The 26,895-nt window shown below is 41.0% G+C and overlaps 1 protein-coding gene across 5 annotated transcripts in view; it reads right to left on the bottom strand.

Moving 5' to 3' along the window:
* SBF2 (SET binding factor 2) overlaps window positions 1-26,241 on the bottom strand; it is a 473,595-nt gene extending 447,354 nt beyond the window's left edge. For 4 of the 5 annotated variants that reach the window (XM_081540683.1, XM_081540686.1, XM_081540687.1 and 1 more), the window contains exon 1: window positions 26,037-26,241. In XM_081540683.1, the coding sequence (XP_081396809.1) occupies window positions 26,037-26,091 (55 nt within the window). In that variant the 5' untranslated portion in view covers window positions 26,092-26,241. Of the gene's footprint in view, window positions 1-26,030 lie in introns of all 5 variants that reach the window. The other variant, XM_081540685.1, reaches the window with a different exon arrangement.
* Between the last annotated feature and the right edge of the window lie 654 nt (window positions 26,242-26,895).

Raw genomic sequence — 26,895 nt, 5'->3', positions numbered from 1 at the left:
ACATAACTCTGGAAGAAACTACAATTTACTTTCAGTTTAGAGGGGTTTCCCTCGCTGCCATGTATGAATAACCAAGAGAATGATTATTGTAGCCTTAAAACATTACTGATAACTATGATTGATTCAAACTGTAGAAATGTTAACTATTATTATCAAGAGAAATGCAGGAACTTCTACTGGAACAAACTATGAATGTTAAATAAGCAGGAGCCTTTTACTACTAATCTGAGTGTAAATGAGACTAAGCACCTAATTAACAGGCTTTAGATGCCTGAGGTACAAAGTGAAGATTGTATAAAATCTCTATGTTGTACTTACTAATATAAACCTTTGACCATATTAGAGAATATTCAACTACTTTACCTAGAAAAATAACAAAAAAGAATATGCCATATCAAATGGAAAATTTATCCTAGCCAAAATAAAAGTCTCTGGAATACAATTAATATACTTAAAAATTCTTAAAGGAAAAGTGAGAGAACACTCTAACAGTCTAAGTTATCTATCTAAAAGGCAGAAAAGTATTTAATATTCAAAAATAATATAGCTCTAGCACTATTTGGAAAATTTATCCAAGCAGGTCTTAAACAATGATCTGGTAATTATGAAAAATATTCTTGATTTATGAAGTTAATATAAAGAGTAAGAACTACAAGATAGTTCAAGGCATCTATATGAATGTGCTTCCAGCTTAGAAAAGCCCACCAAGGGACATGTGGAAACAGCAGGCAGCCTGGGATCTTAGTTAAATTCCAATATGGTTCTACTGCCAAACCTCCCTCTTCATGGCTTTAGAGTATCACTTATAATGAAGACGAAACGGAGCAACCATAAACTTCCCTGCATTTCCATTAGCAACTGTACACAAAGTGACTTGGTCTCCATCTTTAACCCTAGTGATCAAAACAATTCAGGGAAATTAAAATTAGCTTCTTATCAGAAAAAAAGCTGAGAATAAGTGATTTAGTGGTTATAATAAACACTATTTATGCTAGAAATTCTCTTTTTAGGGAAGATGCATTAACATATATTCATACATGCTAAAAGTAATAGGTGCCATTTTTGAATGCCTTTTATTGCTATGCACAAGATCCTCCTTATGTGCTGTGCTGTGCTTAGTTGCTCAGTCGTGTCCGACTCTTTGTAACCGCATGGACTGTAGCCCACCAGGCTCCTCTGGTCCATGGGATTCTCCAGGCAAGAATACTAGAGTAGGTTGCCATGCCCTCCTCCAGTGGATCTTCCCAACTCAGGGATCGAACCCAGGTCTCTCACATTGCAGGTGGATTCTTTTCCATCTGAGCCACCAGGGAAGCCTTCTCTGGTGGCTCAGTGGTAAAGAATCTGCCTACAATGCAGGAAACGTGGGTTTGATCCCTGAGTCAGGAAGCTCCCTTGGAGTAGGAAACGGCAACCTGCTCCAGTATTCTTGCCTGGGAAATTCCGTGGACAGAGGAGGCAGGGGATAAAGTCCATGGGGTCGCAAAGAGTCTGACACGACTGAGCATGCACACAAAGGATAAACTGAGCTCAGTAGTCATGTGATTTGTCCTCAGTCACATTCCAGAAGATGGTTAAGCAGAAATTCAAACTCAGGTTGTCAGACTCGAGAATTTATGCTCAACTGTGATCAACTATCTCATGCAGAACCTCACTGCAGAAGTACAGAGCAGGAAACAACACTATTTGGAAGACCTTTCAGCAAGGACAGAGCACTGAGGCTGTAGAAGACTAGGGGAACACCACTCACTATGGTGGAGAAGAAATATCCCTGTCACGCAGGACAGCATGACTGCATGATTCAGGTAATGCAGATTTCCTCTGCCACTGACTTAGATACCTTGAGGCACCCTGGGTATGAATTTGAAGCCAGCGGCAAACTAGTGAAAAATTAAACACAGGGTGATATAAACATTTTACTGAAAAAAACTAGGAGCGGTATGAAACTAGCTGGAGAAGAATTTAACTGAAAGGAGGGACTGAACAATGGCATTAACTGTGGGAACACATAAGAAAAGTGAGAAAAATTTAAAAGAAAAATAAAACACTTTGAAGTGAAAGTGAGAAAGGAAAGGAAAAGTGTGGCAAGTTTCTAACTTGGGTAAATCATCAAGAGGAAAAGGTTTGGAAGAAGAGCACTTTTACTTGAAAATGTTGAATTTCCAGTTCCTAGGTAGATTTTTTTTTTCCCCTGCAGGCAGTTTCACCTCCTAATCCTTACCCACATACCCCTGCTAGTATCCTCTTGATGCCTTAGAGCTGTCCAAAACTACCTGATCGTTACATTTCATACTGGTGTAGATGTGAGCCTTTTAAAAAAGAATTTTCTATTTCTCTGCTAATGAGGTTGATCAAGCTTAGCAAACTAAATAAATTCCTTGAGAACAAAGCCAATATCCCGAACCCGCTCTCTAATCACTCAATAGACACTTGACTCAATGGCTAAAAGGAAGCCATTTGGCACTTCTCATAAAAGGCTACTAATTTTCTTTAAAAGAGAAGAGTCAAGTTCAGTTTTTCCCTAAGTGCTCTAGCTTGTAATTTCAAAAACCACCAGTTATTTACTATCCTAAATGAATCCTTGTTGTCCCTCTCATTTCTTTCCTCCTTAAAAAAATTAAAAAAAAACTTTTATTAATTTAATATTGTGTGGATTTTAGTTTACTAAGGCTAGTATTATTTGGTAAAATATCTGTCTCAAAAGAAAAACAAGTAACATTCTTTTCAAATTCCATACAACCGCGTGGGACAATTATATGAAGCATTTCTAAAATTCACTCCAGTCCCAACTACTATTTTCCATTGCAAATTAATTTTCATACTATTATTTTCCAAGTTTGTTTTGACATTGACTTCTCTTTCTCTAAATGTAACTAGATCAGCTTAGGCTGAGGAAAGAAAGACATATTTTTACCTACAAGCAAATGTCATTAACTATAAATAGATTACTTAAAAATGTGTCCCCAAACTAGTTATTTTCTTTAAATAACAATCTTTAATTCCAAGGTTTCAAATCTTATGTTTAAATTAACTATAACAAATACTTGATGGAAAAAATAACCTGAGATGTCAAATTTCCTAAAGAGTTAATTGTTTTCTTCAAATCATGGCACTCATTGATCTTGTAAATTAATGAAGTACACACACAACAGCTACAAGCACTCAAAGCTAAAGAAGTCATCTACAGAATGCTCTCATCCATGGAAACGGGCCTTTCCAAGGAAGATACAAATTCTTGCACCTAACTCCATCTATTAGGGAAATCATTGAAAAAGAAAGCCCTACAAATCTGTCCACTCAATAAATACTCAACAAATAAGCGTTCCACTCCCATTAGATAAAGTAGTCCACCAAAGCAATAAAAGTATGTCTGCTGAAAGGGCTTTTTTCTAGTTTCAAAGACTTCTCTACTCAGACTTCCTTGGTAGTCCAATGGTTAGAAATCCGCCTGCAAATGCAGGGGACATGGGTTTGATCCCTGGTCCAGGAAGATTTCAAGTACTGCAGAGCAAGTAAACTGGTGAACCACAACTACTGAAGTCCAGGCGCCTAGAGCCTGTGCTCTACAGTAAGAGAAGCCACTGCAGTGAGGAGCCCGTGCATCGGAATGAAGAGTCGTTCCCACTTGACGCAAGTAGAGAAAGCCCTCAAGCAGTAACGAAGACGCAGTGCAACCAAAAATAAAATAATAAATAAAAATTTTAAAAAATTAAAAGCCAAAGACAAGTAATATTTTGTAATGTTTCAGAGACATAATTTAAATTAGGTATAAAATCTGATCTCCCTGATTCTGTCCCTTACCATTTACACCTTCATAAAACTATGCAGTTTCCTCTGTTGTTGCTTAAGCAATACATTCTATTAAGTGTTTTTTTTCCTAATTAAACTTCTCCTGAAGGAAGGAATTCCTTGGTAGTCCAGTGGTTAGAACTCCGAGCTTTCACTGTCCTGCTGGAAGCCAGGTTCCATCCCTGGTCAGGGAACTAAGATCTCACAAGCCAATAAACAAATTAACAAACATTTTTTTAATTAAAAAAAAGATTCCCCTGAAGGAAATGGGAGTATATACTGATATAATCTTTCTGGAATACAATTCAGCAATATACTTCAAAACTACTTTCAAAATTGTTCTTTTGGCTTTCAGGAATGGCTGGACCCAGAAGTCTTAAATGATGTTTCCAAAGCTCTGTCTCCTCATTTTTTGGCTATCTTTGCCTCTCTCCAATATTCAGACAGACTCTCTATACATGGTGGGGAAAACAGACATTGACAGCCCCAACTCAGTAACATTATCCTACCTTAGTTAATCTAGTGGAAAAAAAAGACTTTCTAGTTCCCTCCAAAAGAAAAGGCCCATAAATGATTATAAATGTCCCAGCTTAGGATATAGAGTGGGAGCAATAAGGACACTTTCCCTGGAACCATAGGGAATAGAATAGAACATGCTTCCCAAAGGAAGAGATGCTAGGCAGAAAATTAACATATGTCCATATAAATGTACATACCCTTGATCCAGCAATTCTACTTCAAGGAATTAAAATTGACTCAATTATTCAGGAAAACAGTACATCAAAGCTGTATATTGTCACCCTGCTTATTTAACTTATTTGTAGAGTACATCACGTGAAATGCTGGGCTGGATGAAACACAAGCTGGAATCAAGACTGACAGGAGAAACAGCAATAACCTCAGATAGGCAGACGACACCACTCTTACAGCAGAAAGTAAAGAGGAACTAAAGAGCCTCTTCATGAAAGTGAAACAGGACAGTGAAAAAGCTGGCTTAAAACACAACATTCAAAAAACGAAGATCATGGCATCTGGTCCCATCACTTCACGGCAAATAGAAGGGGAAACAATGGAAACAGTGCCATATTTTATCTTCTTGGGCTCCAAAATCACTGCAGATGGTGACTGCAGCCATGAAATTAAAAGACGCTTGCTCCTTGGAAAAAAAGCTATGACAAACCTAGACAGTATATTAAAAAACAGAGACATCACTTTGCCAACAGAGGTCTGTCTAGTCAAAGCTATGGCTTTTCCAGTAGTCATATATGGATGAGAGTTGGTCCATAAAGAAGGCTTACTAAAGAATTGATGCTTTCGAACTGTGGTGTTGGAGAAGACTCCCGAGAGTCCCTTGGACAGCAAGGAGATCAAACCAGTTAATCCTAAAGGAAATCAATCCTGAATATTCATTGGAAAGACTGATGCTGAAGTTGAAATTCCCAACACTTTGGCCACCTGATGCAAAGAGCTGACTCATTGGAAAAGACCCTGATACTGGGAAAGATTGAAAGCAGGAGGAAAAGAGAAAGACAGAGGATGAGATGGTTGCATGGCATCGACATTTGTGTAACTCAATTTATGGGAGATAGTGAGGGACAGGGAAGCCTGGCATGCTGCAGTCCATGGGGTGGCAAAGAGTTGGACATGACTTAGTGACTGAACAACAGCAACAATTCTATCCAGAAATAAATAGCTGACAAGAATAAACTCATTTAATCTTTACAACAATTCTGTGAGGTAGACACTACTATGGAGAAGGCACTGGCGACCCACTCCAGTACTCTTGCCTGGAAAATCCCATGGACAGAGGAGCCCGGTAGGTTCCAGTCCATGGGGTCGCTAAGAGTCGGACACGACTGAGTGACTTCACTTTCACTTTTCACTTTCATGCATTGGAGAAGGAAATGGCAACCCACTCCAGTGTTCTTGCCTGGAGAATCCGAGGGACGGCGGAGCCTGGTGGGCTGCCGTCTATGGGGTCGCACAGAGTCGGACACGACTGACGCAACTTAGCAGTAGCAGCAGCAGACACTACTATTTATTATCATCTCATTTTATAGGTACAGAAATTCAGACAGAAAAATTTAGTAATTTATCTAAACTTCTTAGAGCCAAAAGTGAAAGTGTTACTTGCTCAGTCATGTCTGACTCTTTGAGACCTCACGGGCTGTAACCCACCAGGCTCCTCTGTCCATTGGATACTCCAGGCAAGAATACTGGAGTAAGTAGCCATTCCCTTCTCCAGGACATCATCCCCACCCAGGCAAACCCCGGTCTCCTGCATTGCCAGCAGATTCTTTACCATCTGAGCCACCAGGGAAGCCCCTCTTAGGGCAAAACCAGGAATCAAACCCAGATCATCTGACTCCATCCCATGCTTTTAGCTACTTAACTTCACTGCTTCTCTCTTTAACTACTTATCCCAAGCAATTAAAGATGAACACAAAGATTTAGCAGAAGAATTCATCACAGTTATCATTACATGTACATTAAGTTATGTTAATTATTAATAATATTATTTAGTTAATAAAAATTAATGCTACCATATATACATATACATATATGTATATACACACATATATATTTTTTAGAACATGGAAAGTTGCCACTAATATACAGTTAAGTTTTAAAAAACACATACTAAATAAACAGATACTATGGACTTGTTTTATAAGAATTAAAATATGACTAATACATATGTATGCACACAAAAATCTCTGGAAATATATCTTAAATTAAAATGTCAGCAATATACCACTTTACACCCACTAGGATAACTATAATTGAAAAGACAGACAACAATGAAAGACTAGCAACTCCAAAGTCGAGAACAATCTTGATCCCTTAGGAGAATGGCAAGTAGTTCACTATAGCTAAGGCTTATTTATTTGCCAGTTATCAGCTTCTGATATTATTTCCCTAAGTCTTTCAACAATTTCTTCAATAGCTTCAAATCTCATGACCCACAAGTATAAATAACTCTTGGCAAACATGGTGATTTCACCATGGCATTTTTTTTTAATTATCCATTAAAAATAAACAAACCCTTGACGTCTCTGTGTCATATATGCACAGAAGAAAAGACCACTTTTACTAATTTGCTTGTTTTTTCTTATTTATATGTTTTGGTAACTAATTATTCTGTTTAATCATTAGTAGAAGAAAACAGTTTCATTATACTAGAAAAGAAAAAGAAAGCGATAGGGACAGTTTTCAGAAACCATTACTTCAGTTTAATTGTACAAATTAAATCAGTCCAGAATCTAGATGGTTTCGAACTTAAGGTATTGTTTTTAAAAAACTGCTTCAACTAACATTCATGCTTATTGAGTAATAAAAATGGTATCATTATTTGTTCAGATTAAAAATTAAACAGGAAAGACTACAAAGCATCAATTAAAAATAAATATGAACACACAGTACTACAAAACTTATTTTTCTTTTAAAAGTAACAGAAAATACGATGCTTGTTTAGCTGTGCTTTGATCTGTACATGAATGTTATGACTATATTTCTAGGTAACAAAGTTTTGTCGGTGCTGGGACTGTGGGTAGAAAACAGGTACAAACACAAAGATGTCCTATTCCCACACTTTTGTTTCTGGATATCTCCTTTCCCTGTGCTGAATTCTAATACAGCAGACCAGTTAGTGCTATAGGCCAATCGGTAAGGAATGGATTATCTCCTGAAGCACAGTCCTGAGATAGATCCTTGGGACAGAAAACTAGAACCAGGAAAGTGGACCCTGGGTAAACCTGACCGGAATGGATTATCTAGCCCCCACATAGGGCCTAAATTTAAAAAGACACGTTAAAAGGAACAATAGCCTCTGGCACATGAGAGTAGGCCAGAAATGAGATAGGAGGGAATTCCTTTAGGAGACCACAGACTGAAAAGGAGGACACCACACTGTGCAAACCAAATGACTGACTGACTCTCTGGCTTTGTTCCTCTTTTGTTTTATTTTCAACCTTTAGAAAAGTCTTTTTTTCAATAACCCAGCCTTGTTTCAGCTGTGTCTAAGCAAATAAAGGGGAAATGACTGTGTGAAGAAGGAGTTATTTGAGCCAAAATATGAAGACAAAAGTGGTGCTGCGGGAGAACAGTAGAGAAACGCAAGAATTGGGGCTCTGAGGTCAAGCCAACTCTTCCCATGTGGTGGCTTTCCTTCCACTGCCAACCTTGGAAGACTATACAGTTTTCATTTTATTCAGAGAACTCGGAAGTTTCTACACAAGTACGGAGAAACAAATTAACTGTCACAAGGTCTGAAGAGATGGGTACTAGAGTCAAGAATAAGCAACTTTCTGTACCGTTTGAAATTTTTATAACAAGTATGTGACTACAACAAGTAAAATATAACACACACTAGCAACGGACAGGTCAGTCAAACCAGGAATAAACTGATACACCAAAACCATGACAGTATGAGTCAAAATTGGGTAGAAAAACAGATGAATAGTTTCGGATGCCCTGGACAGAAGAATAAGTCAAGAGCCAAGCAGAAAATATTAGTCAGAAAGTAGGTCTAAAGTAAGTAAAGTCAAGATGTAAGTAAAACAGTATGCACAGACTACAGAGAAAGGAAACTAGACCACAGTCTGAAGTCAAAGACAATTAACCTGCTTTCTATAAAAGCAAGCATTTGTGCCACCCTATTTGTGCTTATAGTGGTGAAAGCACAAAACTGCTTTAAAAGAATTTAGTGGCACTATCCTAGATTCCAAGACTCAGGAGCCTAATTCTCTGTTGGAACAACTTGATAGGTATAACATTAATCTCCCTCTGATATACTATTTACACGATGTAAAACTAAAATATTTTCAGCTATTTGTTGGATGTTTTACATACTGTTTTAATTTCATGTTCTTAATTTCCAAAGAAAAATATATACCTTACAAACAAAAATTCCTTTCATTTATGTGACCAACCTAGACAGCATATTAAAAAGCAGAGACATTACTTTGCCAACAAAGGTCCGTCTAGTCAAGGCTATGGTTTTTCCAGTGGTCATGTATGGATATGCGAGTTGGACTATAAAGAAAGCTGAGCGCCAAAGAATTGATGCTTTTGAAGTGTGGTGTTGGAGAAGATTCTTGAGAGTCCCTTGGACTGCAAGGAGATCCAACCAGTCCATCCTAAAGGAGATCAGTCCTGGGTGTTCATTGGAAGGACTGATGTTGAAGCTGAAACTCCAATACCTTGGCCACCTCATGCGAAGAGCTGACTCACTGGAAAAGACTCTGATGCTGGGAAAGATTGAGGGTAAGAGGAGAAGGGGACGACAGAGGATGAGATGGCTGGATGGCATCACCAACTCGATGGACATGGGTGTGGGTGGACTCCGGGAGCTGGTGATGGACAGGGAGGCCTGGCTTGCTGCGGTTCATGGGGTCGCAAAGAGTCGGACACAACTGACCGACTGAACTGAACTGACGTGACTTTTCATTAACTTTCATTCTTTGGCTTAATAGTCTTTCACAAAAAACAGGTTTTCAATCCTGCTCAGTTCCAAGGCTGCTACAGAATCTTAAACAAAATACCAATATGCTAGAAGTGATAAATTAAAAATTGCTTCTTGGGGAACATACTTTAACACTTGAGTAACACTTATACAATTCACTATTCCAAAATAATATTTTAACATAAAATTCTATAAGCTCTTTACAATTCTATAGGCTCTTTAATTATATATATATATATCTTTGAAGATCCACCAAGTGGCTTCTTAAAGCAAGCACACTCTTCCTCATAAGAGTATGGAAAACAGTATGGTATTTCACTGTTGTCTCTGAACTTCTGTGGTATTCATAATACTTACTATAGATTACATCATGCTTTACGTTTCAAAACTTGAAAATCCTCTTCAACTTTTGGTCACAGTTATAATCAAATAAAGCATTAAATTTAAGAAGCTTGAAAAGAAGCAATTTTCTTCTGAGATTATAGCTAATGACCTTTCACGGTGATCACGTTGCATAGTTTGACACTTAACTTTCCACAAAAGACACTGCTGATAAGGGGCAGACATTTCTCCAGCATAATTAGGAGTCCTGACTCACCTGTCAAATCAAAAAACAGCAACCACAAATTGCAACAGAAAAATATTTTCCAAAGCAAGTGTATCTTCCTGATCGCCTAAAGTTCTAAAGAAATATTTTTAAACCGTCTTGTGCAACAGGTTTTTAAATTTTGTTTTCCAAAGTATCAAGAATTTCAACTCCAGAGATTAGGTGCAGAAGGACAAGAAAACAATGCAATGCAAAGTGACAAGCCTCAAAAACAGTCCAGGAAACACAAAAATAACTGTCTTAGTTACTCTAATATAATCGTCATTTATTGCCTATCCAGTGCTCCTTTTCTGGTTCTGAAAATATTATCAGTTCTCCTCTTCTGGTCCCAATATTTCAGCCAAATCAAAGATTTACTTATGGTTGATCCCTCCAGTGCCTTTGCTACTACTACTATCTCCTCACCTAAAGATCCCTTCCCTATTCCTCTCCCTCAATCTTCTTCACTCCCCGCCAGTCCCTACAATGTATTTATAAATATGAGTTTTTACTTAAAGTGAGAAAATCAAATTCTATTTAATCCCATTTAATTACATTTATGATCTGTGTGAAAGTAGGCTAATTATTCAACTTTGATGGACCCCACAGAGTAACTCACTGTGTTACAATGAAGAGTTATTGAGATAATGTATGTGGAAACTAATTTTTAAAAACATATAAAATGAAGATAAATCTCTGCATATGAAGCAAATTCCTAAAGAAAGAAATGTAAGCTGTGTGGCACATCCAAAGAAAGTATCTGTAGACCTTACTGACACAGTATGGAGAGAAGAAATGGCATTAGTAAAAGTGGGGCTTCCCTGGTGGCTCAGCGGTAAGGAAACTACCTGCCAATGCAGGAGACGTGGGTTCTACTCCTGGGTCAGGAAGACCCCCTGGAGAAGGAAATGGCAACCCACTCCAGTATTCTTACCTGGGAAATTCCATGCACAGAGGAGCCTGGCAGGGAACAGTTTATGGGGTTGCCAGAGTCAGACACGACTTAGGGACTGAACAACAACGAACAGCTAGCATTACAAAAACTGCATGAACCACTGTGTCTGTAGTTGGCAGAATTGTATCCTACAAAATTCATACCCACAGAATGTGTCCTTATTTGGAAATAGGGTCTCTGCAGTATTAATTAGTTAAGGATCTCAAGATGAAATCATTCAGAATTTAGGGTGGGCACTAAATTCAGTAACTACTTCTGTATAAAAGAAAGGAGATTTGGACACAGAGATACAGAAAAGAAGGCCATGTGAACATGAGGCAGAGATGAGAGTTCAGTCAGTCAGTTCAGTCGCTCAGCTGTGTCCAACTCTTTGCAACCCCATGAACTGCAGCACGCCAGGCCTCCCTGTCCATCACCAACTCCCAGAGTTTACTCAAATTCATGTCCATTGAGTCAGTGATGCCATCCAACCATCTCATCTCTTGTCGTCCCCTGTTGCATACCAGGATTTTGTGTCCTCCATTATCTCCCTGAATTTGCTCAGATTTATGTCCATTGAGTCAATGATGCTGTCTAATCATTTCATCCTCTGCCACTCCCTTCTCCTTTTGCCTTCAGTCTTTCCCAGTATCAGAGTCTTTTCCAACGAGTCCGTTCTTTGCATCAGGTGGCCAAAGTACCAGAGCTTCAGCTTCAGCAACAGTCCTTCCAATGAATATTCAGGACTGATTTCCTTTAGGACTGACTGGTTTGATCTCCTTGCAGTCCAAGGGACTCTCAAGAGTCTTCTCCAACACCACAGTTCAGAAGCATTGATTCTTCGATGCTCAGCTGTCTTTATACTCCAACTCTCACATCCATACATGACTACTGGAAAAACCAGTAGCTTACAGAAATGAGAACTTCAAATGAATAGCATTTACTTTATAAACAACAGTTCAGTTCAGTTGCTCAGTCGTGTCCGACTCCCCGTGACCCCATAAACCGCAGCAAGCCAGGCCTCCCTGTCCATCACCAACTGCCGGAGTCTACCCAAACCCATGTCCATCGAGTCGGTGATGCCATCCAGCCATCTCATCCTCTGTCGTCCCCTTCTCCTCCTGCCCTCAATCTTTCCCAGCATCAGGGTCTTTTCCAGTGAGTCAGCTCTTCGCAGAAGGTGGCCAAGGTATTGGAGTTTCAGCTCCAACATCAGTCCTTCCAATGAACACCCAGGACTGATCTTCTTTAGGATGGACTGGTTGGATCTCCTTGCAGTCCAAGGGACTCTCAAGAGTCTTCTCCAACACCACACTTCAAAAGCATCAATTCTTTGGCACTCAGCTTTCTTTATAGTCCAACTCTCACATCCATACATGACCACTGGAAAAACCATAGCCTTGACTAGACAGACCTTTGTTGGCAAAGTAATGTCTCTGCTTTTTAATATGCTGTCTAGGTTGGCCATAACTTTCCTTCCAAGGAGTAAGCGTCTTTTAATTTCATGGCTGCAATCACCATCAGCAGTGATTTTGGAGCCCCACAAAAATAAAGTCAGCCACTGTTTCCCCATCTATTTATCATGAAGTGATAGGACCAGGTGCCATGATTTAGTTTTCTAAATGCTGAGCTTTAAGCCCACGTTTTCACTCTCCTCTTTCACTTTCATCAAGAGGCTCTTTAGTTCTTCTTCATCTCCTGCCATAAGGCTGGTGTCATCTGCATATCTGAGGTTATTGATATTTCTCCCGGCAATCTTGATTCCAGCTTGTGCTTCATCCAGTCCACCTTTTCTTATGATGTACTCTACATATAAGTTAAATAAGCAGGGTGACAATATACAACCTTGACGTACTCCTTTTCCTATTTGGAACCAGTCTGGTGTTCCATGTCCAGTTCTAACTGTTGCTTCCTGACCTGCATACAGGTTTCTCAAGGGGCAGGTCAGGTGGTCTGGTATTCCCATCTCTTTCAGAATTTTCCACAGTTTATTGTGATCCACACAGTCAAAGGCTTTGGTATAGTCAATGAAGCAGAAATAGATGTTTTTATAGAATCTCTTGCTTTTTCGACGATCCAGAGGATGTTGGCAATTTGATCTCTGGTTCCTCTGCCTTTTCTAAAACGAGCTTGAACATCTGGCAGTTCACAGTTCACATACATACATTCTGCATAACCCAAATTATTAATCAAATTCAGCAGTAATTAAACACAGCACCCTAAGTCTTGTGATATTTAATGATCTCATTTTTGACAACAGCAAACTTTCTAAAGTAATAAATACTAGTCTACCAATACAATTTAGTCAATGGCTTCACTGTTATAATAATCTTTAATGAATATTATCATAATATTGGGCACAACAACAGACAATATATGTTAACCTATGCTGGGAAATAAAATTGCTCCTCAGAAAGTTATTTTAAGAGGTTAGATTTCTTAAGAATTCATTTTTTAGATATTTGCATCCAAATTTAAAGCTTACCCTGAAACCACTCTCTTAGCACACTTCATTACCATCTTTTTCCAACAGTACCCTTTCCATTAGTGCTAATTTTACCTGTAGATTTCTGGTTCTATAATACGCCTATGTGACTTGTCATCACCCACAAAATCCCCACAGCTGATCAGTGAAATGTTTTGATGGACCCCATTACAGGAAGTCTCCAAGACTAATGAAATGGCAATATTCTTTTCCCAAGTGCATACTTTTTTTAGGGGGGAATATTCAGAGCTCACTGATATATTTGTATCCTGTATACATGTGTTCCAGACTTCAAGTCCTAAGGAACTTCCTTCCCATACCTATCTCCATTCTCTCCAGGATCAATTGCTCCCATTCTATTGATTCCCACTCTTCTTTCTGCCTTTGTATGTGCTCAGATCTGTCCTATACACTTTAAAACTCTCAGTGGACCACACTACTTCTTGCAATTCAATTTAAACATGTCTTATTAAGCACTAATTAGCCACACAACTCTTGGATACAAAAAAAAAAAAAAAAACAGTCTTTTTATCCTGAAGACAAAGCATTCCATGTTTTCCAACCAGATACTCTCACCTCTCACATCAGGTGGCCAAAGTATTAGAGTTTCAGCTTTAGTATCAGTCCTTCCAATGAATATTCAGGACTGATTTCCTTTAGGATGGACTGGTTGGATCTCCTTGCAGTCCAAGGGACTCTCAAGAGTCTCCTCCAACACCACAGTTCAAAAGCACCAATTCTTCAGTGTTCAGCCTTCTTTATAGTCCAACCCTCACATCCATATATGACCACTGGAAAAACCACAGCCTTGACTAGCGTCTCAAAATTCAGATGACTCAAACAAATGGTCTTATTCTGCTGCCTTCACTTCCAATTCTTTCTCCTGTTTAAAGTTTTACTATTTGTTTTATAATACAACATTCTGGCTGAAACAATTTTGGAGTAAAGACTATCCTTGATATAAATTCTCAAAGGATAGCATGGTGTATTGGAATACAGGCATCAGGAAACTTGCAGTCCAGGATAAAAGCTGTGTGACCATTCACAGGTAACATGTAGCAGAGAAGCGTTTGTGGGAACATGGGCACATTGGTTCCTCATCCATAAATTACGTTGAATCAGATGATGTATAGTTAACTTTCAACTCTAAAATTTTATGAAACACAAAGATCTTCACTAACTCCACATCTCACAGACTTCTATCTGCCATCCTTGATACTGAGAAATAGTCCCCCCACTTTCTATGACTCTGGATACCAATCTCTTCCACCTGTGTACCTGGATTAAGATTAGCTTCATGCAACAGAAAAGTCTAATTTCTAGCAGTTTAAACATACAAGGTAAACAAACAAACAAAAACATACAAAGTTATAGTCTTAGAAAATAAATTCCAGAGGCAGCTGTAACAATACCACTATAAGTCATTAGGGACCGAGGTTCTTTCCAACTTTTTGCTCTGATTTCCCCAGGGTGTGGGCCCTTATCTACATGGTTTAAGATGACTCCCGTTTTTATACCACCATGCCAGTCTCATGGAGAAGGCAATGGCACCCCACTCCAGTACTCTTGCCTGGGAAACCCCATGGACGGAGGAGCCTGGTAGGCTGCAGCTCATGGGGTCACGAAGAGTCGGACACGACTGAGCGACTTCACTTTCACTTTTCACTTTCATGCACTGGAGAAGGAAATGGCAACCCACTCCAGTATTCTTGCCTGGAGAATCCCAGGGACAGAGGAGCCTGGTGGGCTGCTGTCTATGGGGTCGCACAGAGTCGGACACGACTGATGCGACTTAGCAGCAGCAGCAGCAGCCAGTCTCAGGAAAGAAAAAGCAAGAGAAAAATACCCTCATCCTTTCAAGAATACTTTTTGGGATACTGCATGCATTATTTCCAATTACATCCACCCGGCCAGAACTCATTCATGTGTTTCCATCTGTTAGTAACTTGAAATAGTCTCTCCCGCATGGCTACAAAACTAGCCAAAAATCAGGGGTTTTATCACTATTGAGAAGAACTACTACTATTGGGGAAAACTAAATGTCTCTCTCAAACTCCCCAACTCCTTCTTCTGTGGTTCCTTTTATTCTCCATCGTCTTAGCAATAGTGTTCCCCAAAGATTAGTCCTTGGTCCTCTATTCTTCTGTCTCTACATAGACTTTCCTTGGGTACTCACCATGACACAGGTCTATCTACTAATGACTCTCAAGTCTTTGGATTCAGTCCCTGCCTGTCGATCTTCTGAAGACTCCATCTCAATAACTGTCAAATAAAATCCATAATCTTCCAAGCCAAAAACACAAGTAATTTAAAAGAAAAATATTTGCAAACTTAAGTCATGGTATCAAAAGGACCCCAGACCTCCAAGTTTGGAATTTTAGTCACCTCTGTCTCTTTCCATAAGCCACGGGTTGTAGGTTATACAGATCATCTAAAAAGAAATGAAATAAACTGGACTATATAAAGTTTATACAGCATAAGACCTGGAATGTGCATTTAGCAAACTGGCTTTGGCCCCTTCAACTCTAATGTTCTAAAGTCACCATCCTAATTATCAAGTCTATAGTCTGTCATAGACTTAGAATGTCTGTGTACACTCTTCCCACCCCCTCAAACAAGAAAATGCCTATGTTGAAACCTGAATCTCCCAATGTGCTAGCATTTGGAGCCAAAGTGATGGGGCCAAGTGTGGGGCCGAAGTGATGGTACTTGGAAGTGACTAGGGCATGAGGGCAGAGTTCTCATTACTGGAATTAATGTCCTTATCAAAAAGACCCCAAAGAGCTGCCTTGCCTCTTTCCATGTAAGGACATCATGAGAAGACAGCCATCAATGAGCCAGGAAGAGAGCCCTCAAGAGACCCTTCCTTATTGCTTTATGTATTTTCCATATGTTCAGTTCAGTAGCTCAGTCATGTCCAACTCTTTATGACCCCATGGATCACAGCATGCCAGGCCTAGCTGTCCATCACCAACTCCTGGAGTTTACTCAAACTCATATCCTTTGAGTTGGTGATGCCATCCAACCATCTCATCCTCTGTCGTCCCCTTCTCCTCCTGCCCCCAATCCTTCCCAGCATCAGGGTCTTTTCAAATGAGTCAGCTCTTCACATCAGGTGGCCAAAGTATTAGAGTTTCAGCTTTAGTATCAGTCCTTCCAATGAATATTCAGGACTGATTTCCTTTAGGATGGACTGGTTGGATCTCCTTGTAGTCCAAGGGACTCTCAAGAGTCTCCTCCAACACCACAGTTCAAAAGCACCAATTCTTCAGTGTTCAGCCTTCTTTATAGTCCAACCCTCACATCCATATATGACCACTGGAAAAACCACAGCCTTGACTAGACGGACCTTTGTTGGCAAAGTAATGTCTCTGCTTTTTAATATGCTATCTAGGTTGGTCATAACTTTCCTGCCAAGGAGTAAGCGTCTTTTAATTTCATGGCTGCAGTCACCATCTGTAGTGATTTTGGAACCCCCAAAAATAAAGTCAGCTGCTGTTTCCACTGTTTCCCCATCTATTTGCTATGATGTGATGGGACCAGATGCCATGATCTTAGTTTTCTGAATGTTGAGTTTTAAGCCAACTTTTTCACTCTCCTCTTTCACTTTCATCAAGAGGCTCTTTAGTTCTTCTTCGCTTTCTGCCATAAGGGTGGTGTCATCTGCATATCTGAGGTTATTGATATTTCTCCCAGCAATCTTGATTCCAGCTTGAGCTTCATCCAGCCCAGTGTTTCGCATGATGTACTCAGCATATACATTAAATAAGCAGGTTGACAATATATAACTTTGATGTACTCCTTCCCCTATCTGGAATCAGTCTGGTGTTCCATGCCCAGTTCTAACTCTCGCTTCTTGACCTGCATACAGATTTCTCAAGAGGCAAGTCAGGTGGTCTGGTATTCGCATCTCTTGAAGAATTTTTCATGGTTTGTTGTGGTCCACACAGTCAAAGGCTTTGGCATAGTCAATAAAGCACAAGTAGATGTGTTTTCTGGAACTCTCTTGCTTTTGCGATGATCCAGTGGATGTTGGCAATTTGATCTCTAGTTTCTCTGCCTTTTCTAATACCAGCTTGAACATCTGGAATTTCACAGTTCACGTACTGTTGAAGCCTGGCTTGGAGAATTTTGAGCATTATTTTACTAGCGTGTGAGATGAGTGCAATTGTGGGGTAGTTTGAGCATTCTTTGGCATTGCCTTTCTTTGGGATTGGAAGAAAACTGATCTTTTCCAGTCCTGTGGCCACTGCTGAGTTTTCCAAATTTGCTGGCATATTGAGTGCAGCACTTTCACAGCTTCATCTTTTAGGATTTGAAATAGCTCAACTGGAATTCCATCACCTCCACTAGCTTTGTTCGTAGTGATGCTTCGTAAGGCCCACTTGACTTAGCATTCCACGATATTTGGCTCTAGGTGAGTGATCATACTATCATGATTATCTGGGTCATGAAGATCTTTTTTGTCTAGTTCTTTTGTGTATTCTTGCCACCTCTTCTTAATATCTTCTGCTTCTGTTAGGTCCATGCCATTTCTGTCCTTTATTGTGCCCATCTCTGCATGAAATGTTCCTTTGGTATTGCTGATTTTCTTGCAAAGATCTCTAGTCTTTCCCATTCTATTGTTTTCCTCTATTTCTTTGCACAGATCACTAAGGAGGGCTTTCTTATCTCTCCTTGCTATTCTTTGGAACTCTGCAATCAAATGGGTGTATCTTTCCTTTTCTCCTTTGCTTTTCACTGCTCTTTTCTTAGCTATTTGTAAGGCCTCCTCAGACAGTCATTTTGCTTTTTTGCATTTCTTTTTCTTGGGGATGGTCTTGATCCCTGTCTCCTGTACAATGTCACGAACCTCCATCCATAGTTCTTCAGGCACTCTATCAGATCTAATCCCTTGAATCTATTTCTCACTTCCACTGCATAATCGTAAGGGATTTGATTTAGCTCATACCTGAATGGTCTAGTGGTTTTCCCTACTTTCTTCAATTTAAGACTGAATTTGGCAATAAGGAGTTCATGATCTGAGCCACAGTCCATATGTACAGCAATTGTATACTCACTCAATATGTCTTTATTAAACATCTACTATGTGTCAAGCACTCTTCTTTGCATATAATTCAAATAGCATATATTAACTATTTTTTCCAGTTTGTAAAAGTAATTTTTCAAAAAACAAGGTTTTCTTTCAATTCACATTTAAAACAGAAAAATGAAAAAAAATCAACTAAAAATATTATTAATTAACAACACATTTTATGAACAAACACAGTTTAGTATATTGAACAAATAATTCCAGGAACATTCAGGAATTAAACACAGAATATTTCAGAATCATAATATCATAATATTAGCTTTTAGAGAGATGTAGGTAATAAAATCATACTAACTCAAGAAAGGTTTATAACAAAGGTTTGTAGACTCAATTAGGTTTATTCTTCATTTACAATACAAATAATTACATAGATTTGGTGGATTTTGTCCCAGTAGGTTTTTATAGTGAGTTTCACTAAAAATGACTACTGAAAGGATACAAAACTATTTAAATACCTAAAAAATCTATGGTGCTGGAGAAGACTCTTGAGAGTCCCTTGGACTGCAAGGAGATCAAACCTAAAGGAAATCAACCCTTAATATTCACTGGAAGGACTGATGCTGTAGTTGAAGCTCTTAATACTTTGGCCACCTGATGTGAGGAGCCTAATCTTTGGAAAAGACCCTGATGCTGGAAAAGACTGAAGGCAGGAGGTGAAGGGGATGACACAGAATGATATTGTTGGAGGGCATCACTAACTCAATGGATAAGAGTTTGAGCAAACTCCAGAAAATAGTGAAGGACAGGGAAGACTGGCGTGCTGCAGTCCATGGGGTCCCAAAGGGTAGGCCACAACTGAGCAACAACAACAAAAAGTCATTCAAATTAAAACATTTGCTCTTCAAAAGCTATTGTTAAGAAAATGAAAGGGCAAGCCACAGATTGGAAAAATATATTTGCAAAACACCTGATAAAGACTTGTATCTAGAATTTTAAAACTCAATAATAAGAAGCCAAACAAATGAAAACTATTACATATAGAATGGATAAATAAGAAGGTCCTATTGTATAGCACAGGGAACTATATTCAATATCCTGTGATAAACCAAAATGGAAAAGAAGATAAAAATGAAAAAAAAAAAATATGTATAACTGAATCACTTTGCTGTACAGCAGAAATTAACACACACTGTAAATCAACTATACTTCAACTAAAAAAAAGAAGCCAAACAATCCAATAAAAAAAAAGAGCAAAAACTTGCTCAGACTCTTTCAAAAATATTCCAGTGCAACAGGTGCAAGAAAAGGTGCTCAACATCATTAGCCACTAGGAAAATTCAAAATGAAACCACAATAAGATACCACTAAATGTCCACTAATATGGTTAAATTTTTAAAATAATATAAATAAAAATTTTTAAAATAACTGGAAATCTCATACACTGCTGGCAAGTATGTAAAATGGCACAGCCAGTTTGGAAAACAGTTTGGTGGTTTCACATAAAGTTAAACGGACACTAATCAAACGTGTGGTGCCTGAGGACAAAGGAACAAGATGAGCAAGAAGGACCTTGGAATGCAGGAACAAAAAACACCAGACTCTTATTGCCCTTCCCGCCATGTTGTAACCATCGTAGAATTTCTGAGTCCTCCTGAGTAGTATGGTCTGTTCCCACTCCTATCCCATATAAGGAAAAGGTGTTTGTCTTACTCTTCTCCTGCCCTATATGTTGTTGTTCTATGTTTAGTAGCTAAGTCATGCCCGACTCTTTGCAACCCCATGGACTGTAGCCCACCAGGCTCATCCGTCCATGGAATTTCTCAGGCAAGAATACTGGTGTGGGACTTCCCTGATGGCAGTGACGCAGTGGATAAGAATCTGCCTGCCAATGCAGGGAACAAGAGTTCAATCCCTGGTCTGGGAAGATTCCACATGCCACAGAGCAACTAAGCCCGTGGACTACAACTACTGAGCCTGTGTGCTTCAACTACTGAGCCCTCGCCTAGAGCTTGTGCTCAGCAGTGAGAGGCAATGACAGTGAGAAGCCTGTGCACCACAACAAATAGTAAACCCATCCCTACCCCACAACTAGAGAAAGCCCTCGCAAAGCAATGAAGATCCAGCAAAGCCAAAAATAAATAAATAAACAATATGTTGATTAAAAAAAAAGACACTGGTGTGGGTTGCCATTTCCTTCTCCAGGGGATCTTCCTAACCCAAGGATCAAACCGATGTCTCCTGCATTGGCAGGTAGATTCTTTACCACTGAGCCACCAGGGAAGCCCTGGTAGAGGGATGTATATATGTAGTTCATCCAATCAGCAAATGACTCGAAAGACCCCTACCTTACTTCTTGTCCTCCAGCTATACAGACCAGAGACCCACGTTTGGGGTCTGTTCTCCCTGACTATCAGGAAGTCGGCCTACTGTACTGGCAGTGATCCCCCCTCCCCTGCTCTAATAAACTTTATTGTCCTTTCACTCCGCCTCCTCTCTGAAAATTTCCAACCCGCACACATACCATGACAATATGACCCAGCAATTTTTCTAAGTATCCACCCAAGAAAAATGAAATCAAATGAACAAAGATCTTTTTGCAAATATTCAGAGTAACTTTCTTCATAATAGCCCAAAACCAGAAACTCAAATGTCCACCAACTGCTGAATGGATAAACAAATCATGTTATATTTAGCAATAAAAAGGAACTGACAGTACATACAAGATGGGTAAGTCTCAAACATATTTTTCTAAGTGAAAAAAGCCAGACATAAAAAACTGTATAATTTAATTTATAAGACATTCTAAGAAAGATAAAAAAGGACAGAAAATAGATCAGTGATTGCCAGAGGCTAGGAAAAGAATTAACTGTACAAAGGGCCAAAGAGGAGCTTTTTAGAGGGAAGTGTTCTATCTATATCTATATCTTCCCTGGCTACACTTATGCATCTATCTGTCTAAACTCACTGAACTGTTCAGTTAAAAGGTGGATTTTACTGCATGTAAATTATACATCAATAAGTATGACTAAAGAAAAATTGGGGCTTCCCTGGTGGCTCAGAAGGTAAAGAATCTGCCTGCAATGCAGAAGATGCATGAGATGCGAGTTCGATCCCTGGATTGGAAAGATCCCCTGGAGAAGGGAATGGCAACCCACTCCAGTATTCTTGCCTGGAAAATTCCACAGACAGAGGAGCCTGGCAGGCTATAGTCCATGGGGTCACAAAATCATCCCAAGTTAAGAGAGAGATACACTTCGCTATCGAGATTCTGCGATTTAAAAAAACTTCTGGATTTTGCTACTTAAAAAAATAATCTTCCCTTTCTCTGCTGTGGGATATGGGGCAGTCATTATAGCCTGGCGGAGGCGGCGGGTATCAGAGCCCAAGTGAACCAAGAAGGTTCTCCATGTGGGAAGGAAAGGCCAAAGGAGATGAGTTCAGTCAGAGTCCAAGCACTGCAAGGAGGGTGTCAAAACAGAGGGGCAACCTGGAATAGGGCACTGGGGAGTATGGCATGAGGATGTCTTCCTTCAAACAGAAGCAGCCCAGTGTCGTGTCTCAGAACCTAAGCAGGGTAAGAAGTATATCCACAAACAGTGGGTAAGATAACATGGGGAGCTGGAGCCAGAGCTGGTTGAGGAGGGTGTCCCTGTACTGAGACATCCTAGTATGGGCTATTAGGTCCTGACAGGGGCAGGATGTTGGGAGAGACGGAATGAAGACTCTGAGCCCAACAGAGAAAGGAAGGCATCCAGGAGAGGAGAGGCTGGTAGCAAAGATGAAAGACTGGTTTAATACAGGGAGACAGAACAAAGAAGTAAATATATTAAGGATAATGGGAGCCAGATTTCTATCAGAGAAGAATATTACAAATATGAAAAAGGGAAAAACTTGAGTGGACCCAGGAGTGTTGGACTGAAATCAGTGGTACTGGTAGGAACTCAGAGTTTTTTAATATAGAGAGATAAATAAATATAGACATAAACATGTGTGCATGCACGCATGCTCTGTCACTCAGTCATGTCTGACTCTTTGCAACCCATGGACTGTAGCCCACGAGGCTCCTCTCTCCGTGGGATTTCCCCAGGCTAAAATACTGGAGTGGGTTGCCATTTCCCTCCTCCATGGGATCTTCCCAACTCAGGGATTGAACCTTTGTTTCCCACGTCTCTTTGTATTGGCAGGCGGATTCTTTACCACTGAGCCACCTGTGTGTACATACAGCTCCATCCATTAAGAAAGCCTGAGAGCAGTAATACAGCAGCAGTAAACATACAAGCACTGAGATCTTAGCTTCTAAATGTCATTCATCATTAAAACAATCCAGGTCTCCCTAGAGAAATGGCTGATTCCAGGACTGAGGCAGGGACAGTACAAGATAAACCCAAAATATCTTCTTATGCCAAAAAGTAAAAACAAAAACAAAAAACACTGTAAAACGCTCACAGTGGGGACATGTTATAAAGACACAGAAGCCAGACTGAATGGGCTCTAGTTGGCCGAATGAGGAAAATTTGAAGAACTAAATAAATAGTAACAATATAACCCAGCCAAAAAAAAAAGAAAACCATGAATCCATACAGATATAAATGCATAAAGGAATACAATACCTGTGTAATGAGGACCAAGACACATAGTTTCAAAGCAGTCCTCATGAAAAACATTAGCTATTTTTTCTTTTTCTTAATTTTTTTATTTTAATTGGAGGAAAAACATTAACTATTAAATATTAACTTTAGGCAATTCTCTGGTGGTCCAGTGGATAGAATTTCATACATCTACTACAAGAAACACAGATTGGGGAACTAAGATTCCACAAGCTGCACAAGGGACTTCCCACAATCCACCCGTCAATGCAGGAGACCCAAGAGACGCAGGTTCAATCCCTGGGCTGGGATGATCCCCTGGAGTAGGAAATGGCAACCCACTCCAGTAATCTTGACTGAGAAATTCCATGGACAGAGGAGCCTGGCGGGCTATCGTACATGTAGTAGTAAAGCGTCGGACACAACTGAACATGCATGCACACAACCTTCATTAGGGTCAAGATTATGAAAATCAAGAGATGAGGGAATCATTTCAGATTGAAGAAGTCATGAAGCATATGGCCAAAAATGTACTGAAAGTAAATGAGAACTTAATGAAATTCATCACCATCAAGTATGTAAGCAATGAACTCCTAAAGATTAGTATGATTCCTCAGCTGAGCTCCAAAGGTATCCAAGAGCTTGCCTCACCTCTGATAAGATGGCCCTATGACAAATAAATGCAATATATGATTCTGAACCAGATCCTTTTGCCAGTAAAGAGATGGAATAATCAACAAAACTTGAACCAGTACTGAAACAGGAGGGGAGGGGGCAGAGCATAAACTTTAAAAGAATGACACAGCCCAAGGACACGACAATTAGATTAGATTAGAACCAAATAGGTCCAAGATGGCGAACAAGCTGACTTCCACTACACCTTGAGCTTCAGTATAACGCTCACTGTAACACATCAGCAAGCTAAGTGACACACCCTCCAGCACTATGACAATTTCGAAGCCAGCCACCAAAGACCAAAAAGTGAGCAATGGCCCGATTTCTGGAAATTTCCACCCCTTCCCCAAAACAGAATAATCCTCCTACTCATTAGCCTATGAAATTATCCAGCCCATAAAAACTAACCAAGCCATAATTCAAGGTTGTTCTCCCCTTCAGAGATGGCCCACACTCTGCTTGTGGAGCATGTTGTTCACTCGCTAAGTTGAGTTCGATTCTTTGTAACCCCATGGACTGCAGCATGCCAGGCTGTCCTCCACTATCCCCCACAGTTTGCTTAAGTTCATGTCCATTGAGTCGGTGATGCTATCTAACCATCTCATCCTCTGCCACCACATTCTCCTTTTGCCTTCAATCTTTCCCAGCATCAGGGTCTTATCCAATGAACTGCCTCTTCTATCAGGTGACCAAAGTATTGGAGCTTCAGCATCAGTCCTTACAATGAATATTCAGGGTTGGTTGTAGAGTGTGTTTCTCTCTAAAGAAATCCACTTACCTATCAATTTGTCTCTCACTGAATTCTTTCTGTGATAACACATCAAGAACCTGAGCTTCATAAGTCGAGAAACCAGGTGTGTGTGATCACAGTTAACAGATGGTGGGTTTTCGCTGGGTTCCAGTCTGGGCAGGTGAGCTCAAGTCCCAATCTGAGATACACTGTTTCAAGCTGAGAACTACATGAAGTACTATGTCAGTGTAAATTTCCTGATTTTTGATGATTGCACTGTGATTATGCAGGGGAATATCCTTGTTTGTAGAAAATACACAACATGGGGTGATAGGGAAGGCATCAGGTCAGCACTTCCTAATGGTTCAGGGAGAAAAAGGTTCTTTGTACCACAGTTGCAAGTTTTCTGCAAGTTTTTGATTGTTTCAATTTAAGTGAGAAAAAACTCAAAGTCACTAAAAATGAAACAATGTTAAATACAAACTCTGATTCTCCATATTGTCAATCTTGGTAAGAAAGAGATAGCAGACTATGCAAAATTACTAGGAAATAAATAAAACTCTGTGTAGTCAGAAAACATTTTAAATATAGCCCAACCCCTTCTTTTGCTAATCTCAATCAGGTCAAGAATAATTAAAGACTAAAGACTACAAAAAGTCCCCACTAAAGGAAGTTATTAGGAGAGGAATAGTGAAAGGGGCAGTCGATCAAGAGTGGGAAGAACAATGGTATTCTGAAGCTACAAATGGCTTCAGATACAAATGTAACCATCAGCAAAACACAATCTCAGCATCTCCTCTGAAAAAGGAAGGGCTGTCTAGCTGAGATCTTAAATTTCTTGTAAATTACCCAGAAGTTACCCTGAAATTACCCTGAAATAGATGTGCTTCCCCAATTCAATTCATTACATTATGCTTAGCTACATAGTAATACAAAGGAATACAAAAATAAACGTGCATAAACGTTGAATTCTCTTAAATTGTGGAATCCCTCCATTAAAATACGTCTGCCAGATTGTTACCTGAGAGGATAATTCTGCGACGAATGAAAAGGCTAATTAAAACCTCATTAAAGGGAAACTAGATCACCTGCAGCGATGTGCTGACGGTCCTTACTTAAAAGATAGTATTCAGACTCCTTTTGAAATGACCGTCAGATTTGTCCTGAAAGAACAAGGAACATTTCCTAGAAATGTTCATAAGTTCAAGGATCATTTGCCCTCTCTCGGGACCATGCGTCCACGGGCGCGGTGACTAGACGGGCCTCCACCAGCTCAGGGGTGAGGTAGCACTGGACTCTCAGCACTTCCTTTCGAAGAGGACAGCCCCCTGCGTCATTCGTTACTCACTCAGGATGCTGGGCAGAAGTTTATCCCCGAGGAACTTAGCACAGTTGGCTCCCGCCCTCCCAGCCCTGAAGTCCTGACCCAAGCCCGCCGGCACCGGGGCGATGCCCCTGGTACCTGGCCCTCTTCAGAGCGAGCGCCACGGCACCCAGACTCGCCCCAGCTGGGCCGCCCGGGGCCCGGAGGACGAGGCCGCCTCCTCCTCCCTTGCCCCTCGTGCTGGCCCCTCACGCCCACCGCGAGGCTCAGCCGGGCCATCAAGGCCCGACGCCGAGTGCCAGCTCCACCGGGGCCGGGACCGGCCCTCCCCGCCTCCCGGCCGCGATGCCCGGCCCAGAGGAGCCCACTGGACAGCAGCCGGGGGGCGGGGGCAGGGAGGCCCGGGGGCGGCGCCCGCCCCACACCCTTACCTGGCTTCTCGTGGTCGTAGCCGACTACGATGAAGTAGTCGGCCAGCCTGGCCATGGCCTCCGCCGCCGCGCCCGAGAAGCAGGTGCCCGTCGCCGCCCTCGCCGCCGCCGCCCACCGGGCCCGGGAGGGCTCAGCATTTTCCCTGCAGCAGCAGTAGCGGCAGCGGCGGCACTTCAGCCATGTTTGACAACCGAGGCGCGCTCTGCGCCTGCGCCGCTCTTAGCGCCCGCTGCTTCCCCGCCCCCACCCGCGCTGGCTTATTGACCCAAGCCGGGGCGGAGAGCCCACCCCCACCCTCCCGGGGCCGCTCGGACTGCAGGTCTTGGGAGTAGGCTGCCTAGTGTATTCCTACCGCGCGTTGTCACGGCAGCCTCTCGGGGTGCTTCACTTTGAGGCCTGGCTGCCCCTCCGCGGCCCACCTCCCCTCCCCTGTTTTTCCTAAAGCAGGGTGTCCTTCCTTCCATCCTCTCCACTCTTTCTTTCTGGGTCTGGGAAGAAGAGACAGGGATAGATGAGGGGGTCTCCTGGAAAGTTTGCTGCTTCCCCTCCCCCCCCTTCAACGGCCCCTCCACCCGGTCACCCGCCTTCCCAAGACAAGATTCTCCCGCCCTCGACTGGAAGCCTGGAATTTGCACCGCCAGGGCTTTTGCTGCACGTTTCCTGTTTATGTTGTGCAGATGGGAATTTTAGGAACATGCCACCGAGCAGGCGGAGGAGGGAGAGGCTTTTGCGCAATCCTCAGAGGCGCCTCGTGCTTTAGTGCTGGGTGGGCTGGGGCGGTTGGCCTGGGCTTCCCCCAGAGCGCCTGGGGAGGCTGAATTCCTCCAAAGAATGCGGCATCCCCGGGATCCTCCTGAA

The sequence above is a fragment of the Giraffa tippelskirchi genome, chromosome 11, assembly GCF_054371585.1.
Source record: "Giraffa tippelskirchi isolate mGirTip1 chromosome 11, T2T-mGirTip1v1.2.pri, whole genome shotgun sequence".
NCBI lineage: Eukaryota > Metazoa > Chordata > Mammalia > Artiodactyla > Giraffidae > Giraffa > Giraffa tippelskirchi.
The sequence above is the reverse complement of the archived record's forward strand: the minus strand, read 5'-3'. Positions and strand labels throughout refer to the sequence as shown.